General features: G+C 44.0%; 1 protein-coding gene across 4 annotated transcripts in view; it reads right to left on the bottom strand.

Annotated features, from left to right (window-relative positions):
- The window catches only part of CFAP100 (cilia and flagella associated protein 100), a 34,191-nt gene extending 15,190 nt beyond the window's left edge, over positions 1 to 19,001 (bottom strand). For 2 of the 4 annotated variants that reach the window (XM_056524902.1, XM_056524899.1), the window contains exons 1-8: positions 9,922 to 10,076; positions 8,744 to 8,858; positions 7,812 to 7,901; positions 7,622 to 7,728; positions 5,326 to 5,509; positions 5,161 to 5,228; positions 3,508 to 3,671; positions 884 to 964 (exon numbers count right to left, since the gene is read on the bottom strand). In XM_056524902.1, the coding sequence (XP_056380877.1) occupies positions 884 to 964; positions 3,508 to 3,671; positions 5,161 to 5,228; positions 5,326 to 5,509; positions 7,622 to 7,728; positions 7,812 to 7,901; positions 8,744 to 8,810 (761 nt within the window). In that variant the 5' untranslated portion in view covers positions 8,811 to 8,858; positions 9,922 to 10,076. Of the gene's footprint in view, positions 1 to 883; positions 965 to 3,507; positions 3,672 to 5,160; positions 5,229 to 5,325; positions 5,510 to 7,621; positions 7,729 to 7,811; positions 7,902 to 8,743; positions 8,859 to 9,921; positions 10,077 to 11,019; positions 11,040 to 18,885 lie in introns of those variants that run through there. The other 2 variants (XM_056524900.1, XM_056524901.1) reach the window with 2 other exon arrangements.
- Between the last annotated feature and the right edge of the window lie 524 nt (positions 19,002 to 19,525).

The raw sequence follows: 19,525 nt of genomic DNA, 5'->3' as shown, positions 1-19,525 counted from the left end.
TGTCTCTTTAAGGCTAGGTTCAGACTACGGAATTTCCGCCGGAATTTTCGCTTTGAAATTTCCGGCAGAAATTCCGCTTACTATAATGCATAGTGTAGTGAATGGTTTTCCGTTCACAAATTCACACTTCGGAATTTGTGAAGTGGAAAATCCGGATGAAAAATCCGCTAGAAAATTTCCGCCTGAAGAAAGGGGTTGCTCTTTCTTCAGGCGGAAATCCTAGCGGAACACATAGCAGTCTATAGGAGACTGCAGTGTCCACGCGGTCCTAGCGCCGACTAATTCAGTCGGCGCAGGCGGAACTCGGAATCTCTGGGCGGAAATTTTCTGCCCGGAGATTCCGTAGTCTGAACCTAGCCTAACACTGGCGGTCTAAACATGATCTAGAACTGACAGATTCCTTATCAGTAATAAATGCAGTAAAACAGTAACAGGTGCTATGTAATTGGAGATATAAAGAAAAAGCAGTAAATATACATACTGTGCAGGAATGTGATGGATAGAGATGAGTTACAGTGATTCGATTCGTCACAAACTTCTCGGCTCGGCGGTTGCTGATTTTAGTCTGCATAAATGAGTTCAGCTTTCAGGTGCTCCGGTGGGCTGGAGACTTTCTCCTAGGATTGTATCCACCTTTTCCAGCCCACCGGAGCACCTGAAAGCTGAACTCATTTATGCAGGTTAAAGTCAGCAACTGCTGAGCCGAGGAGTTCGTGAGGAATCGAATCACTGTAACTTTGGTCATCTCTAGTGATGAACATTAATGGAAGTATATCTATGTTTTACTGTAAATTAAAATATAATAGAAACAAGCACCTGTGTATGTGTCTAGAATGTAAGCCAACATATTTATTAGTTAGATACACAATTTATTATATTATACCTTTTAATGTTCATCATTTGCGCTGTTAGACTTTTGATCTCTGCAGCTCTCTCCAGTTTCAACTTTGTTTCCTTGTCAGCCCTAAATATAAATTCCAATATATGAGAGACGGGCAAAGTAATAACAGGCAGAAGTCTTTTATATTGGTTTTGTATCTTCCCATTATTCCTCTTGCTGAGTTCAGCACTGACACTCTGGTCTGCCCAGTGCCTGTGTTTCCTTCCCTGTATAATGTGCTCTGGAGATGACATTGTAAACACAGTGCAGCCACTTACTAAGGCTGCAGCATGTTCAGAAGAGCTGGGAGCATGCGTCATGTAAGTATAGTGTATCTTATCATTTTACACCCTTAGCAGGCTACACATTTTTTTCCATTCATCTCTGAAAACTCCTTTAAAGGGAACCAAGCATTAGATTTTACCATATATAACGCTTGCCAATGCATTATATATGTTAAAATCTTTATTCTCATTATCCCCGGGGGATGTTTTTGCCCCCAGGGATGGTAAGAATATGAAGTCATAAAGTCTCCCCTGCTGCCCTGCAAGTAGTCCCCTGGGTGGGGAGATATACTTACTTGGTCCCGTTGCTCCTGGCATAGTGACGCCCTCTCGGCGCAATTCACAGCCCGCGACACTGCTCTGCTCCCTCCGTCATGCAGAGGGGCCGTCACTACAGCCGAGTGACGGGACCAAGTGTAGCTCTCCGCCCAGGGGACAACTTATGGGGCGGCGGGGGTACCTTTATAAACTGCATATCCTCACCATCCCTGGGGGCCAAAACGTCCCCCGGGATGGTGAAGATAAAGATTTTACCCTATATAATGTGTTGGCAAGCATTTTATATGGTAAAATCTAATGCGTGGTTCCCTTTAAAGCTTAAAATGGTACTCTGGTGGAAAAAAAAATTTAAAATCAACTGGTGCCAGAAAGTTAAATAAATTTTTTTAAATTACTTTTATTTAAAAATCTTAATCTTTCCAGTACTTATCAGCTGCTGTATGCTCCACAGGAAGTTCTTTTCTTTTTTAAGTTCTTTTTTAAGTTGCAAATCTCCATAGCAAACCTCTCTTGCTCTGGACAGTTCCTGTCAGCAGAGAGCACTGTGGTCAGACAGAAAATAAATTCAAAAAGAAAAGAACTTCCTCTGTACTATACAGCAGCTGATGAGTATTGGAAGGATTAAGATTTTTAAATAAAAATTATTTATAAATCTGTTTAACCTTCTGGCACCAGTTGATTTAAAAAAAAAAAAATGTCCACTGAAGTACCCCTTATAAGTGGTTTTCCAGCCAAAAATTATTAATGGCCTATCCACAGGAATGAGAATGGAAGCTGCTCTGCAGTTATCAAGCGTCACCACTACAAACAATGTATGGGACCCAGGCTTTCCGGCTCCCTTATTCCCATACTGTTTTTTTCAGATGCCAGACACCCAGCACCCTGCCGACAAACTATTGATCATCCTGTGGATAGAATCAATAGTTTTTGATCAGGATGCCCCTTTAATTGTTGGAAGGGTCTGCAGCTTTCTAATATATTTGTGTTTTAGCTTCACACAATTTAAACTCTCTGCTTACTATCAATGAATGAGAATATTATTGCATTCAAAAGCTGATAACCAGTACAGGGCTTCTATCAGGGAGTAAGAAGAGCAGAGGTAGTAGTCACACCTAGGTCCTGGTGCCCAAATAGGCCCAAGGACCTCTTGGCCAAATAAGATGACACCAGTATTATAAATGGCACATGGTAGACGAGGGTCCTATATCAGCACATCTCCCTATGCAAACGGGATATGCAGACAACAATAATGTAGTCGAATAATCGAAGGGCCACACAAATGATCCAGTGACTGTTGGTGTGGTTCTGCCCCAATAATAAGTGATCGGGGTAAAGCCGTGGTCTCACATGCTCGTCAATGATTGCAGCTGAAATCATGCCCCCGAAGCCTTCACCAAGGCTGTGTGGTGTTGCTAGTATTATCATGCGACCATTGGTGAATGCATGGGAGCGCGGTTTTGACCACATACATTCACCGCCATGTGAGAATGAGGTGTAAAGGCCCCTTTTAATGAGCACCGATCTAGCAAATCTTTTATCCAGAAGCACTCTGCCCATTTAAAAAAGCCTTTACTCTCATAACTCCTGCACTCAAACCTTATGATTTGCTACAACTATGTCAGAGGTCTCCCAACCATGGACCTCCAGATGTTGCTAAACTAGAACTCACCTGCTGTAAGCTGTAGTTTTGCAACAGCTGGAGGTCCACATTTTAAAGATCACTGGTCTAGGCCAGTGTTTTTTAAACAGTGTGCCACCAGCTGTTGCAAAACTACAGCTCACAGCATGGCTGGACAGCCTTCGGCTGTCCAGCCATGCTGTGAGTTGTAGTTTTGCAACAGCTGGAGGCACACTGTTTGGAAAACACTGGTCTAGGCTATACTCTGTACAAGGATGGCCCCTGTCCTGGACTTCAGACTAATAACCTGATCCATTGTTTCTTAACAATGTTGTAACACAGTGGTCTGCATCCTACGACACTCCTGCTGTTAACTACAATTCCTAGCATGCCCTGACAACCTTTGCAAACATGGCTGCTCTGTCATGCACTGCAGTGATCCTTACTGTTTCATGGCCTCAACAGAATTCCTGTCATTTTCTTTCAGGAATTCATCGAATCTGATGGCATCCTGTTCCAGAAACTGCTCTGCTTTCTCCAACTTTAGCTCCTCAGAAGCAGCCATGGTTTCCAGCTTCTGGATCTCCTCTCTTTTCACTTGGAGGCCATACTAATAGGCAAAAATGGTGATAAATACAGAGAATTTACACAGGAACTGGTGCTGAAGTACATTTCAAGGGATTTCTTAGGATATGAAAGAAAAGGTATGTGCTACATTTGTCCATTAGTCAGATCCCCAGGGATGAGTTGATGGTATAAGATGATCAGTTATGACTATATGACTAGAGGTGAATGAAACTACAGTACTGCAAAAAAGTAGTTCTGCTTTGAGGAGTCGGGTATGTGCGTGGAGCAATTGAGGAACATTTAAAAGTATTGAGGCACATTAAAAGCAGGGACGTGCACATACAGACTCAAAAGGGGGCTTGAGCCCCTGCCCTTTTAAAGGGATACTCCCGTGGAAAACTTTTTTTTTTTTAATCAACTGGTGCCAGAAAGTTAAACAGATTTGTAAATCACTTCTATTAAAAAAATCTAAATCCTTCCAGTACTTTTTAGAGGCTGTATACTAAAGAGAAATCCAAAATAGAAATGCATATCCTCTGATGTCATGACTACAGTGCTCTCTGCTGACCTCTGCTGTCCATTTTAGGAAATGTCCAAAGCAGCATATGTTTGCTATGGGGATTTTCTCCTTCTCTTGACAATTCCTAAAATGAACAGCAGAGGTCAGCAGAGAGCACTGTGGTCATGACATCAGAGGAAATGCATTTCTTTTTTGGATTTCTCTTTAGTATACAGCCCCTAAAAAGTACTGGAAGGATTAAGATTTTTTAATAGAAGTGATTTACAAATCTGTTTAGCTTTCTGGCACCAATTGATTTAAAAAATAAATAAATAAAAAAAAAAGTTCCACGGGAGTACCCCTTTAATGCATCTGCCCTTTAATGCCCTCACTGCTGACATGACTGCTGGAGGTCCCTTACTTCAGGAACTGTTATGTTAACATGTAAGGTTTTTACAAAACATTTTTTAATTAGAAGTGCCCTTTTTTCTTCTTGAGCCCCTTTGCACGTCCCTGATTAAAAGTATAAGCTACCTTTGCCTATTAGTCAGATCCCCAGGGATCAGTTTATGGTAGGAAAGGATCAATTATGCAGGTTCATTTAGGGTCACATTAAAAGTACTAAAAAAAAAAAAAAAAGAATTTTTTTTTTTTTTGCAGAATAAGCAAATCAATAGCAGAGCCATCAGATTCCGTTTTGGACTTAAATATTGTATTTTCACTCACCTCTAGTTATGACCTTACTGCTGGGAAACAGCTAGGAAACCCACTAAAATGAATGGTACCTCCAGATGTTGCGAAACTACAATTCCCAGCATGCAAGGACAGACTGTCCAAGCATTCATGGAGTTGTAGTTCTGCAACAGCTGGAGGCTCTCAGTTTGGTAAACAATGCTCTAATGCATGAATGAAGGTGGTCTTTATAAAAAATCATGAAGGGGAGACGGAGAGCTGTCCACTCCTTTCAACCCCTACTTATTGTCCTATGTAATGATCACACAATAACCGCAGGCGCTGATACGTTTTGTCTCACCTCCAGACGGAACATTTCTCTTTTCTTGTTGATATAGTCATCCAGACTTTCCCGCTGGATGTTTCTGTCTGGATGAGAATATTGTATATTACATTTATGTTTATATTACATTTATATTTATTTATCCACAACCATTTTCATCCCCAATGTACACCCCTGGATCACCTCTTGTCACTGCAAGTTTCCATGAAGAATTTTCATGTAAAGCCAGGGCCTTGTCCACTTCCCCTCCCATCTCTTCCATCTCCTCATCCTCGATCTCTTTCCTCAGTCTGCCCATTTCTGCATTCATCCTTGTATTGTACGTTGTCTTCTGGTGAACCTTCAGATGTTTGTTCCTCTGCTTTTCCTGCAGAGAAATTCAGATAATTTAGGGTATAATATAGATTGGAGAAGGTGATGCTTACTGGTAGTAAGGACACCTGCAGATTCCATTTATCTCTGTGGACCATGAGAAGACTAAGGTGGATGGCAACAGGTGTGATGTGGATGTTTCTGAAGTTCCTGTTATGTAGTGTTGGGTGCGGTGGTGCATAAATCCAATAGCATATGTAGACAATAGCGATAAAGAAAACAAGGATTGCACTCACCATCCAAACGGTTCTTTATTTCATAGTGTCAAGCATAACAGGCTGGTATAGGGGTGGTGGCGGGTAGTGAGGGACCGGGACAGACTGTTTTCACGCCACTAGGGCGCTTCTTCAAGCCGGTATACCGGCTTGAAGAAGCGCCCTAGTGGCGTGAAAACAGTCTGTCCCAGTCCCTCACTACCCGCCTCCAGCCTGTTATGCCTTACGCTATGAAATAAAGAACCGTTTGGATGGTGAGTGCTATCCTTGTTTTCTTTATCGCATTTATCTCTGTCCCACCACATGGGAGCATATGGAACTGTTTAGCAATAAATAATAACATACAACAGCAATAAAGATATGGAGGAATGGGGAGATTTATCAAAACATGTGCAGAGGAAAAGAGCCCAGTTGCCCATAACAACCAATCAGATTGCTTATTTCATTTTGCAGAGGCCTTGTTAGAAATGAAAGAAGTGATCTGATTGGTTGCTATGGGCAATTATGCAACATTTCCTCTGCACAGGTTTTGATAAATCTCCCCTGAAATGTTTATTTGGGTTGTTCTCTTTGGACACCCCATGCCACTATGTCCTGTCACGTCTGCTATTTAGGACTCATCCTGTTGGCCAGAACATAGAACAAGTACAAAGTGTAACTCTTAGGCTGCATTCACACCACGTTTTTCCATATGAGGTTTTTAATGAAAAACGGATTCCTCAAAACCGTACTAAACTGTATCAAAACATGGGTACAAATTTTAACCTATATACGGTGTGAAAAATGATGTCCGGTTGCATCAATTTTTTTAAGAAAAAAACATATACGGTACGTTTTTAACTTTTCACTCCAAAAACTGTGCAAAGTCAAAAACCGTATGGTGCAAACCGGATGGAACCGTACGCACATACAGTTCTGTATGGTTCCCATTGACTCCCATGTTAAAAAAAAAAAAAAAACATATACGGTTTAATACGGTTTTTCACCCGAACCAAAAATCGTGGTAGGCTACGGTTTTGGGTACGGAAAAAAACCCGGACAAAACCGTACAAGATGCAAAACGGTTGCAACCGGATGTATCGTTTGGCATATGGTTTTTAATGGAGAGTCAATGCATACGGTTTTCAATACGGTTCCGTACGGTTTTCACATTGATAACTATTACGGGAACTGTATTGCAAAAATGTGGTGTGAATGCAGCCTTACCCTGGTGGTCCTGAAGCAAATATGTATCAGACCTTATTGAATTCTTAAAGGGGTACTCCGCCCCTAGACATCTTATCCCCTATCCAAAGGATAGGGGATAAGATGTCAGATCGCTGTGGTGCCGCTGCTGGGGAGCCCCTGACGCGCAATACAGGGGCCGGAGCATCGTTACTTCACGGCTCCGCCCCTCGTGACGTCACGGCCCGCCGCTTTCAACACAAGTCTATGGGAGGGGGCGCGGCGGTCGTCACGCCCCCTGCCATAGACTTGCATTAAGGGGACGGGCCGTGATGTCACGAGGGGCGGAGCCATGACGTCACGCGGCTCCGTCCCCTGTATCGCCCGTCATTACGCACAGAGCGAACTTGCTCTGTGCTGTAATGATAGCGCAGTGCCGCAGCGGGGATCCCGGGGCTCCCCAGCAGCGGGACCGCGGCGATCTGACATCTTATCCCCTATCCTTTGTATAGGGGATAAGATGTCTAGGGGCGGAGTACCCCTTTAAATATATTAGAACTCATAGACCAGGTTGTCGTCTTGTCAAGGAATTGTCTTCTTATTAACCTAATAACTTTTTGTGTTCGGTGAAAAGTCAGAATTAAAACTGTGTTTTATGACTAAAGTGTGTGTGTGTGTGTGGTGGTGGTGGTGGGGGGACAGTACTGTGATATTACATTGGAATATACCATTTGCTTTTTTTCTTTTTCTTGATCTCTAATCTGGAAGACATCTACATCAGGTGGAATCTTGAAAGGGTTAGCTTCATTTTTTTTCTTCTTCTTTTCTTCATGACCTGCAGTGCAGTGATATTAAATAATGTAAACTTTAAGGCAGGAATAATACAATACATGCCACCTCAAGCATAGTCCATGTTACCTGAAACAACAGACTTTGTATCCGTCCAGGACTTAGCCGAACTTAGGATGGACCTTTGGGCAGAGTGATGGGAACCTGTACGGCCTACTCCTGCAGACATAAGGATGTAGGTGAGTCAATGTGTTCTCTTCCACCACACATATTAATGGTACTTCTACTTCCACATACTATATAAATGTGCAGTTCACCTAGGTCAGTGGTATCAAACTGTGGCCCTCCAGATGTTGCAAAACTCCAACTCCCAGCATGCCCGGACAGCCAACGGCTGTCCGGGCATGCTGGGAGTTGAAGTTTTGCAACATCTGGAGGACCACAGTTTGAGACCACTGACAAGGTAGACACAATCACTTTATTGTGTTTGCAATTAAAGGGGGTACTGCGGTGGAAAACGTTTTTTTTTTTTTATCAACTGGCTCCAGAAAGTTTAACAGATTTGTAAATTACTTTTTTTTTAAAATCTTAATCCTTTCAGTACTTATTAGCTACTGAATACTACAGAGGAAATTCTTTTCGTTTTGGGACACAATGCTCTCTGCTGACACAACGAGCACAGTGCTCTCTGCTGACATCTCTGTCCATTTTAGGAACTGTCCAGAGCAGCATATGTTTACTCTGGACAGTTCTTAAAATGGACAGAGATGTCAGCAGAGAGCACTGTGCTCGTAATTCCGCAGAGAGCTCTGTGTTCCAAAAAGAAAAGAATTTCCTCTGTAGTATTCAGCAGCTAATAAGTACTGGAAGGATTAAGATTTTTTAATAGAAGTAATTTACAAATCTGTGTAACTTTCTGGAACCAGTTGATTTAAAAAAACAAAAAGTTTTCCACCGGAGTACTCCTTTAATAATGAGAATGTTTGCTCAATGTGTGACAGCACTGCACCCCGCACTCACGACAATACGCATCACCTAGTCTGTGTTTTTTCACTACTTACTGGATCCTGCTCCGGTCGCTGTGCTTTCTCGTGACAAAACAGAACGTTCTAAAGTCATGGAAGACATAGTGAGTTGTCAGGACAGAGCTGGTGGTTTGAATCTTTAGTCAACTGGCTGTTTAAAAGAGAGAGAGAAAGTGAATAAACCACATATATATATATATATATATATATATATATATATATATATGTTGTATTATATATATATATATATATATATATATATATATATATATATATATGTTGTATTATTGAAAAATAAGTGTTTAGGATCCACAGCAACTTAGCCATGATATGGAGACCATGTAAAGTTAAAAAAGCGGGGATGCCAAGTGCTGAGGTGCACAGTGCATAAAATAACCTCATCTCAGCACAAAAACTGTGCCCCACCGGGGGGCATCATGACATGGGTTTCCAAGGCTGAGCAGCTCTGTGCCAGCCTTACATCACCAAGTACAATGTGAAATGTCTGACGGAGTGGTGTAAAGCACGCCGGCACTGGAAACATGTTCTGTGAAGGAATGGGTTCTCTACCTGGCATCTGGAGGGGCAAGCTGTGCATAACTAGCTTGCCCCCTGCCTGGTGAGCAGGTAAGGGGTTAAGAAATATACAGGCAAGGTTTTTAGCCCCCTTCCCCCGCCTGTAAAACTTGTCAGTGGTATAGTGTTATGTCCCATGGGTGGGGGGGAAGGAGTGCACCAATCAGGGGTTTAATAGTTTAATAGTTTCCCGGGCTTTCAGGGGCCCTCCCCTGGGTACTTATAGCTGTGGTGCCTCCCTTCCCCCCCCTCAATCTGCCCAGGACCCGGAGTTTTGCCCTCCCTCCCTTTTTGTATCTCTGTTTATTGTAAGTCATAGCCTGACGGTAAGAAGACGGTGAAAGCGGGGTCAACCCGGGGTAGACCTCCACACAGGACGGTGTGGCAGCACCTCTCGGGTTGGCAAGAAGCCAATTGGTGTCTTTGTTACAGTTAAATTGTTATTTCTATAAGTAATTTTATAAATAAAGCTGTGGCCGATCCCCACCCACGGAAAAGTAAAATTGTTGTTGTGTCAGTTATTATTTAATTATTTATTGTAGTAAGGGGGAGGGGGAGTTATAACCTGCTAGGAGCTAATTGGGTCTCAACAGTCTGATGGATGAGTCTTGGTTTAGGGAATACCAGGAGAATATTACCTTCCTGACTGCATTGTGCCAGCTGTAAAGTTTGGTGGGGGAGGGATAAGGCTATAGTAGTGTTTTTGAAAGTAGGCCTAAGCTCCTTAGTTCCAGTCAGGGGCAGCACTAACATAGCAGTTGCTATGAGGCCAACTGTCAGGTGGCACAAGCCGGGCATACAATGTCCAGCCAGGCGCAGACTGGCATATATGAGGTAACAAGCATAGGTCTGTGTTTTGCACAGTTGCCCAGTTGCCCATAGCAACCAATCAGATCGCTTCTTTCATTCTTAACAAGGCCTGTGAAAAATGAAAGTAGTGATCTGATTGGTTGCTATGAGCAACTGGGCAACTTTGCCTCAGCACAGGTTTTGATAAATCTCCCCCAATATCAGCTATAAGCCTATAGACCAGTGGTCTTCAACCTGCGGACCTCCAGATGTTGCAAAACTACAACTCCCAGCATGCCCGGACAGCCAACGGCTGTCCGGGCATGCTGGGAGTTGTAGTTTTGCAACATCTGTAGGTCCGCAGGTTGAAGACCACTGCTATAGACCTTTAATGATGTCATGAGGTAGTGAGGGTAGCATGAGGAGTCTGTGAGGGAGGGGAGCTGAGAAGCAGTCTATGGCCCAGATTTATCAAATTGTGTGAGAGAAAAATAGAGAAATTTTCCCAAAGCAACCAATCACAGCTCAGCTAACGAGCTCTGGTAAAGTAAAAGCTGAGCTGTGATTGGCTGCTGTGGGAAAATCTCCCTATTTTTATGTGGGGCCTAAGCAGCAGGCCACATACAATAGACCATGTGAGAGAGGGGGCAGAAAACAGTAGTGTATGTGGTGGGTGCGGGCAGGAGCTTATATGAGAAGGGCCATGGGAAGCAGTGTATAAAGAAAGGGGGCTTTTGGTCTGATTTAGGTTCTGAATTATTTTTGTGGTCTGTTATATCTGAATTATGGTATTTGGGAGTACTTGTCAGCGCTATAGGTACAGTAAGCACATAGGACAGCATCAGGCCCAGTATGTGTAGTATTCACAGGATAGCTGCAGAAGTATTGGGCCAATGACGTGTTAGTGTGATGTCCCAGTACAGTCCCTGCACATCCCCAGGGCTCACCTGCATTGTAACCCCATAGTCTGTATAGCTGTATATTATGTGTAAAGGACCTTTGATATGGTCACATGGTTATTGATCACAAGATAATGGTTGTCACATGTTAAAGTCACGTTTTGTTATCCAGAGAGCACCAGGTGACCAGATGACCCGCAGCTAGCCTATGGGCTCCTTGCTCAGCTCTCCTTTATAAGAGGGGGAGGTACTACAATCTCTCTTGTGATTCACTTTCGGCTGAGGTCAAGTCCAATCCAGACGTCTCAGAGCCAGTGTCCAGCACATCTGGAGGACTCAAGCCTAAATTACAGCCACAAGTCACTAAGTCAAGTCATTTCTGTCTGCTGTCACTATCTTCAGTCAAGTCAATTCTATTAACCCCTTAAGGACCAGGCCATTTTACACCTTAGGACCGGAGCGTTTTTTGCAATTCTGACCACTGTCACTTTAAACATTAATAACTCTGGGATGCTTTTACTTATCATTCTGATTCCGAGATTGTTTTTTCGTGACATATTCTACTTTAACATAGTGGTAAAATTTTGTGGTAACTTGCATCCTTTCTTGGTGAAAAATCCCCAAATTTGATGAAAAATTTGAAAATTTAGCATTTTTCTAACTTTGAAGTTCTCTGCTTGTAAGGAAAATGGATATTCAAAATATATTTTTTTTATTCACATATACAATATGTCTACTTTATGATTACAACATAAAATTGACGAGTTTTTACTTTTGGAAGACACCAGAGGGCTTCAAAGTTCAGCAGCAATTTTCCACAAAATTTTGAAACTCGCTTTTTTTCAGGGACCAGTTCAGGTTTGAAGTGGATTTGAAGGGTCTTCATATTAGAAATACCCACAAATGACCCCATTATAAAAACTGCACCCCCCAAAGTATTCAAAATGACATTCAGTCAGCATTTTAACCCTTTAGGTGTTTCATAGGAATAGCAGCAAAGTGAAGGAGAAAATTCACAATCTTCATTTTTTACACTCACATGTTCTTGTAGACCCAATTTTTGAATTTTTACAAGGGGTAAAAGGAGAAAATTTATACTTATATTTGTAGCCCAATTTCTCTCGAGTAAGGACGTACCTCATATGTCTATGTAAATTGTTCGGCGGGCGCAGTAGAGGGCTCAGAAGGGAAGGAGCGACAAGGGGATTTTGGAGAGTACGTTTTTGTGAAATGGTTTTTGGGGGGCATGTTGCATTTAGGAAGCCCCTATGGTGCCAGAACAGCAAAAAAAAAAACAAATGGCATACCATTTTGGAAACTAGACCCCTTGAGGAACGTAATAAGTAATAAAGTGAGCCTTAATACCCCACAGGTGTTTCACGACTTTTGCATATGTAAAAAAACATTTTTTTTTCCACTAAAATGTGTTTCCCCCAAAATTTCACATTTTTGCAAGGGTTAATAGCAGAAAAGACCCCACAAAATTTGTAACGCCATCTCTTCTGAGTATGGAGGTACCCCATAAGTTGACCTGAAGTGCACTGGGTGTGAACTATAATGCTCAGAAGAGAAGGAGTCATATTTGGCTTTTAGAGAGCAAATTTTGCTCTGGGGGCATATCGCATTTAGGAAGCCCCTATGGTGCCAGGACAGCAAAAAAAAAAACCACATGGCATACCATTTTGGAAACTAGACCCCTTGAGGAACGTAACAAGGAATTAAGCGAGCCTTAATACCCCACAGGGGTTTCACGACTTTTGCATATGTAAAAAAAAAAAAAAAAAAAAAAATTTCACTAAAATGTGTGTTTCCCCCCCAAATTTCACATTTTGCAAGGGTTTATAGAAGAAAAGACCCCCCAAAATTTGTAACCCCATCTCTTCTGAGTACGGCGATACCCCATATGTGGCCCTAAACTGTTGCCTTGAAATACGGCAGGGCTCCAAAGTGAGAACGCCATGTGCATTTGAGGCCTAAATTAGGGATTTGCATAGGGGTGGACATAGGGGTATTCTACGCCAGTGATTCCCAAACAGGGTGCCTCCAGCTGTTGCAAAACTCCCAGCATGCCTGGACAGTCAACGGCTGTCCGACAATACTGGGAGTTGTTGTTTTGCAACAGCTGGAGGCTCCGTTTAGGAAACAGTGGTGTACCAGACGTTTTTAATTTTTATTGGGGAGGAGAGGGGGGCTGTGTATGGGGTATGTGTATATGTAGTGTTTTTTTACTTTTTATTTCATTTTGTGTTAGTGTAGTGTTTTTAGGGTACAGTCGCACAGGTGGGGGATCACAGCGAGTTTCCCGCTGGAGTTTGAGCTGCCGCGCAAAATTTGCTGCAACTCAAACTTGCAGCAGGATACTGTAACTGTAACCCCTTCCCATGTGAAGGGGGGGGGGGGGCAAACCTCCAGCTGTTGCAAAACTACAACTTCCAGCATGCCCTTTGGCTGTCCGTGCATGCTGGGGGTTGTAGTGATGCAAAAGCTGGAGCCCCACTGGTTGCAAAACACTGAGAGTTTGTTACTTAACTCAGTGTTTTGCAACCAGTGTGCCTCCAGCTGTTGCAAAACTACAACTCTCAGCAAGCCAAGACTGTCCAGACAAGCTAGAAATTGTAGTTCTGCAACATCTGAAGGGCCAGATGTTACAGAACTACAACTTCCAGCATGCCTGGACAGTCTTGGCAAGCTGGGAGTTGTAGTTTTGCAACATCTGGAAGGGCACAGTGGTCCCAAAACTGTGGACCTCCAGATGTTGCAAAACTGCAACTCCCAGCATGCTCAGACGCCAAGGGCTGTCTGGGCATGCTGGGAGTTGTAGTATACAGGGTCCCAATACAGCAATGCATGTTGCTTTACGGCGACATGCATTGCTGTAAAGGGCCCGACCGCGGCTGAAGAGGAACTCATCTGTCGCCGCCACCGCCACCGTCTTCATCGCCGGAATCCGGGTCTTCAGGGACGAGGTAAGTACTGGGGCCGGTCCCCAGCACTCCCCCGCCACGTTCTCCAGTCTTCCTTCCGTCCTCTCCGGACTTCCAGGGGCCGGACAGGGCGGGAGGAAGTAACCGCCCCACCCCTGCGATTGGTCGGATCGCTCCTAGCCTCCAGCATGGTCCTGGCTGTCTGTGACAACCGGGATCATGCAAAATTACCGGGCGGTGCGGCGATTACCCGATCAGCCCGGTATCGCTGCAAATCGCTAGCGCGATTTTGCCGGCCATTTGCGGCGATTGCCAACATGAGGGGCCGACATGGCCCCCCTCGACATTTGCCCTGGATCCCTGCTGAAGGATTTCAGCAGGGATCCGCTTCCGATCTCTGCCCGGCGCGCTGCAGGACGTCATGTGTCCTTAAGGGGTTAAGGACCAAGCCCATTTTCACCTTAAGTACCAGGCCAATTTTATTTTTGCGTTTTCGTTTTTTCCTCCTCGCCTTCTAAAATCCATAACTCTTTTATATTTCCATCTACAGACCCATATAAAGGCTTGTTTTTTTGCGTGACCAATTGTACTCTGTAATGAAACCTCTCATTTTACCATAAAATGTACGGCGAACCCCCCCCAAAAAATGTTAGGCATTTTGTAGGGTTTTGTTTTCACACTATACACTTTACGGTAAAAATGACATGTGTTCTTTATTCTGTGGGTCAATATGATTAAAATGATACCCATGGCTAGATACTTTTATACTTTTGTACTGTTTAAAAAAAATCTTTTTGTACAAAATCAGTAATCTAAAATCGCCCTATTTTGACCACCTATAACTTTTTCATTTTTCCATATATAAGGCGGTATGAGGGCTAATTTTTTGCGCCATCATCGGTACTTTTTATCGATACCACATTTGCATATATAAAACTTTTAGATAATTTTTTATCAATTTTTTTTTTATAAAATGTGACAAAAAAGCTGCATTTTTGGACTTTAAAAAAAAATAAAATTACGTTTACACCATTCACCGTAGGGGATAGTTAACATTATATTTTGATAGTACGTACATTTACGCACGCGGTGATACAAAATATGTTTATAAAAAAAAAATGACGCCTTTTGGGGGTAAAATGGGAAAAATTGACAATTTTCATTTTATTGGTGGAGGGGATTTTTCACTTTTTTTTTACTTTTTATTTTTACATTTTTCAACTTTTATTTTACACTTTTTATGTTCCCATAGGGGACTATCTATAGCAATCCTTTGATTGCTAATACTGTACAGTGCTATGTATAGGACACAGCACTGCTCAGTATTATCGGTGATCTTCTGCTCTGGTCTGCTCGATCGCAGACCAGAGCAGAAGACCCCGGGAGACGGCCGGAGCCAGGTGAGGGGACCTCTGGCCGCCATGCTGGATGATCGGATTGCTGCGGCAGCGCTGCGGCAGCGCTGCGGCAGCTCTGCGGGCGATCCGATCATCCATTCAAAGTTCCGCACTGCCGCAGATGCCGTGATCTGTATTGATCACTGCATCTGAGGGGTTAATGGTGGACATCTGCTCGATCGCGGATGTCGGCCATTACCGGCAGGTCCCCAGCTGCTACTAGCAGCCGGAACCTGCCGTGTATGACGCGAGCACCGTTCCGATGCTCACGGTCATACACAGGACGTAAATGTATGTCCTGGTGCGGGAAGTCCCGTCAAACCAGGACGTACATTTACGTCCGTGGTCGTTAAGGGGTTAAAGTCAGCATGGCTGTCCTAAAGTCTGTCAAAGTCACTGCAAGTCCCAGCAAGCTGCGAGGTCACCTGTGTTAGGCTGGGTCCACACTACGTTCTGTCCCATACGGGAGCGCATACGGCAGGGGCGAGCTAAAAGCTCGCGCTCCCGTATGTCACCGTATGCACTCCCGTATGCCATTCACTTCAATGAGCCGACCGGAGTGAAACGTTCGGTCCGGTCGGCTCATTTTTGCGCCGTATGCGCTTTTACAACCGGACCTAAAACCGTGGTCAACCACGGTTTTAGGTCCGGTTGTAAAAGCGCATACGGCGCAAAAATGAGCCGACCGGACCGAACGTTTCACTCCGGTCGGCTCATTGAAGTGAATGACATACGGGAGCGCATACGGTCACATACGGGAGCGCGAGGTTTTAGCTCCCTCCTGCCGTATGCGCTCCCGTATGGGACAAAACGTAGTGTGGACCCAGCCTTACTGGCCACCTCTCTGGGATCGTGGCCTAGCTGTGAAGACTGTACCATCTGTCTACCTCAGTAAAGCTACCGTTAACTCTCACCTGGCCTAGGACTCTTATTTGCCCTGCCTAACTAGGACTAGCGGTGCTACCATTCGGGTTGTTCTCGGTAAAACCACACCCTGGTGTCATGAACATTTAGGGGTTAACACCATCTGCCCCTGGGCTACAACATCTGCCCCATACACCTCACATCGCACCCCCGTGGCTCACCACATTAGTATAGTCTGCAGTTTATAGGTTAAGTAGTCATGACAGTCTGGCCTGAATGGAAGAGAAAAGGGAAGAACACACGGTCAGAGAAGACGTCCCTGTGAGTCAGCAGATGTAATAGTGACTTTATATTCTGTAGCTGTGTCTGATCTGCATAACATATAGTGGAAAGCCCTTGCAAAAACAATTCTATGGGCCCATTTACATGCAGAGGCAGAAAACCCCTACATATCGTGTGTTAGGCTAAGTTCACAGTGCCTTTGTGCTGCGTTCTGTTCTTGATCCATTTGGCTCTTTTTTTTTCTGTTGAATGGCCCCCAAAACAGATTGGAGCAAAACTGACTCCTCCAGGTCCCAAAGTATCCCACCCATTGAGTTGGATGGAGTCTGTCAGGGATCCGGTAGTTTACTGGAAAAAAAACTATTTTTTCCCCCACTAAACTCCTGTTGTTTTGACAGAATTGCTGATGGAGCTCCATATATTGGAGTCCGACGGCAATGTGAACGAGGTCTTACATACATTACCACCACAAATCTCTCTTCTGCCCTGATAGGCTGTTACAATGTATCAGTGCATGTAATATGTTTCAGCCTAGACCAGTGATGGCGAACCTTTTTGAGCCCGAGTGCCCAAACCGTAATGCATGCCAACATTTTTCCCCTCAAAGTGCCAGCACAACAATTAAATCAGAATACTGAGGTTTAAGTTTAGAAAAAAACAACTTAGGTAGGCAGTATATTCCCCCACATTAGGTAGGCAGTATATTCCCCCACATTAGGTGTAGTTCCCCCACATTAGGTAGGCAGTATGTTCCCCCACATTAGGTAGGCAGTATGTTTCCCCACATTAGGTAGGCAGTATAGTTCCCCCACATTAGGTAGGCAGTATAGTTCCCCCACATTAGGTAGGCAGTATAGTTCCCCCACATTAGGTTGGCAGTATAGTTCCCCCACATTAGGTAGGCAGTATAGTTCCCCCACATTAGGTTGGCAGTATAGTTCCCCCACATTAGGTTGGCAGTATAGTTCCCCCACATTAGGTTGTAGTTCCCCCCCTTATTAGGTTGGCAGTGTAGTTCCCCCACATTAGGTTGGCAGTATGTTCCCCCACATTAGGTTGTAGTCCCCCCCCCCCCCCCCCCCGCACACGATGCTCCAATGCTCTGCTCCTCCGTTCCTATGGGCGCACACACGGGACGTCAGTGACATCCCTGCGTGCGCTACCTCCCGGTGGCCCCTGCATTTTTAAAGTTAACGCGGGACCGCAGAAAGGTAACCGGGACATCCTTGTGTCCCGAAAAGATCTTTCGGGACACAGGGATGCCCCAGTTTGCCCCGCCTGGCGAACTATGGCCACATGCCCACAGAGGGGGCTCGGCATGCCACCTGTGGCACGCGTGCTATAGGTTTGCCATCACTGGCCTAGACAGAGTCTATGCTATTTAGCTCATAGATCAGTGTTTTCTAAACAGTGTGTCTCCAGCTGTGGCAAAACTACAACTCACAGCATGCCCAAACAGCCTTTGGTTGTCCAGGCGGAGTCCGACGGCAATGTAAAAGAGGTCTTACACACATTGCCATCACAAATCTCTCTTCTACCCTGATAGGCCCTTACAATGAATCAGTGCATTTAATATGTATCAGCCGAGAGTTTATGCTGTTTAGCTCATAGATCAATATTTTCCAAATAGTTTGTCTCCAGCTGTTGCAAAACTACAACTCCCAGCATGCTCGGACAGCCAAAGGCTGTTCGGACATGCTGGGAGTTGTAGTTTTTCAACAGCTGGAGACACACTGTTTGGAAAACACTGTCATAGATGATTGCTTTGACTGGATGCAGCTGCAGCATGCCCTAGGCCAGTGGTCTCCAACCTGCAGACCTCCAGATGTTGCAAAACTACAACTCCCAGCATGCCCGGACAGCCAACGGCTGTCCGGGCATGCTGGGAGTTGTAGTTTTGCAACATCTGGAGGTCCGCAGGTTGGAGACCACTGCCCTAGGCTGTAAAAAGTATTAGGTCTGTAAGTCTTTACAGCTTTTGGCCATAAATACGAATGTTCCCATTCACTGAAAGCAAGCAGAGATCTTGTATATAAATATGCACTGAATAGTAAAAAGAGTCTGAACTTTTGATTTTGTAGTCATTTATGTTATGGAGGAATAAGGTAATGATAGGGCCTTAGGGACCAGTCCAGACTGTATGTTCCTCGCTGCAGTTGTCCCCTCTATTAGTATTAGTAGTTGCAGAAGTCTGTCGACATCCTGGGATTTGTAGTTCTACAATACCCTAAAGCGGTGTTTCCCAACCAGGGTGCCTCCAGCTTTTGCAAAACTACAACTCCCAGCATGCTGGAAGTTGTAGTTATGCAACAGTCAGAGGCACCCTGCACTAAAGACAAAATGCCATTCATAGCATGCACACAACCTACACATGCATGTATATATTTCACCTCCAGAAAGTTAATAAAATGAAAAAAAAAAAAAACACAAAGTTTCATTGCAGATACCTCATATACAGCGGCTGGAGCCATCAGTCCTGTGAATACTATGTGTGTATGGGCTTCTCTCCATGGCAACGTGACGTTAAACACAACCCTCCACGTTCACTGCAGTCATATTTACTGACCTGCAGGGGGAGCAGTGCAGTAATGAAGATTGTCCAGCAGAGGGAGCAGTGCAGTAATAAAGATTATGCAGCGAGAAGAGCAGTGCAGTAAAAGATCACTGATAAGGGAGAGCAGTATATTACCAAAAGTTGTCCAGCAGGGGGAGCAATGACTACTTCTCACTATAAATCTTATATACTGTAATAATAAACATTATTCAGGAGATGAGGCTGTGAGCAGGAATTGTAAATCTGACATAATATAATTTATGCTAAAATAAATAAATAGTAGAAAAAAAAAGAAATCTACTAAATGCATCGTAAAACTGGCATTTGCTGACAGCCACTTAAAGGGTATCACTTCTCAATCCAAAGACCCTGGATGGCACATAAATCTGCATTATCCTCAGTTACATCCAGTCCTGTCAATCTCTTCTCCTATGTGTAACAGTCTACGGAGCACTTCATTATGAGCCCCCCCCCCCTAATAGGCCTGGGCATATAAGACTACTGAGGTTTAAGTTTAGAAAAAAGAACTTAGG

This window comes from Hyla sarda, chromosome 6 (genome assembly GCF_029499605.1).
Source record: "Hyla sarda isolate aHylSar1 chromosome 6, aHylSar1.hap1, whole genome shotgun sequence".
Classification (NCBI taxonomy): Eukaryota; Metazoa; Chordata; class Amphibia; order Anura; family Hylidae; genus Hyla; species Hyla sarda.
Note: the sequence above shows the minus strand (reverse complement) of the source record. Positions and strands in the feature narration are given on the sequence as shown.